Genomic DNA, 483 nt, shown 5'->3' with positions numbered 1-483 from the left:
AGATGTCAACATGGAGGACCCCGATGAGAAGTCCATCATCACCTACGTGGTGTCCTTCTACCACTACTTCTCCAAGATGAAGGCGCTGGCGGTGGAGGGGAAGCGCATCGGGAAGGTGGGGCTTGGCCCAGGTCCTGGGGGTCTCCATCCCCAGCTCCATGGGGTGTCCACCCCACTGTCCCTGGATGTCCCATCCCTCTGTCCATCCCTCTGTCCGTCCCTTGTCCATCCCTTGTCCATCTCTTGTCCATCCCTCCTCCATCCCTTCTCCATCCCTTGTCCATCCCTCTGTCCATCCTTTGTCCATCCTTTGTCCATCCCTATTCCATCCCTTGTCCATCCCTTTGTCCACCATTTCTCCATACCTTGTCCATCCCTTGTCCACCCCTCTGTCCATCCCTCTGTCCATCCCTTGTCCACCCCTCTGTCCATCCCTCTGTCCATCCCTTGTCCACCCCTCTGTCCATCCCTCTGTCCATCCCT

At 57.6% G+C, this 483-nt stretch overlaps 1 protein-coding gene across 1 annotated transcript in view; it reads left to right on the top strand.

Annotated features, from left to right (window-relative positions):
• Positions 1-483, top strand: part of SPTBN4 (spectrin beta, non-erythrocytic 4) — a 14,113-nt gene that overhangs the window by 3,517 nt on the left and 10,113 nt on the right. Inside the window, exon 6 of the mRNA XM_005431449.2 lies at positions 3-115. Coding sequence (XP_005431506.2) covers positions 3-115 — 113 coding nt within the window. The remainder of the gene's footprint in view (positions 1-2; positions 116-483) is intronic.

The sequence above is a fragment of the Geospiza fortis genome, unplaced genomic scaffold, assembly GCF_000277835.1.
Source record: "Geospiza fortis unplaced genomic scaffold, GeoFor_1.0 scaffold1028, whole genome shotgun sequence".
In the NCBI taxonomy this organism is placed as follows: domain Eukaryota; kingdom Metazoa; phylum Chordata; class Aves; order Passeriformes; family Thraupidae; genus Geospiza; species Geospiza fortis.
Note: the sequence above shows the minus strand (reverse complement) of the source record. Positions and strands in the feature narration are given on the sequence as shown.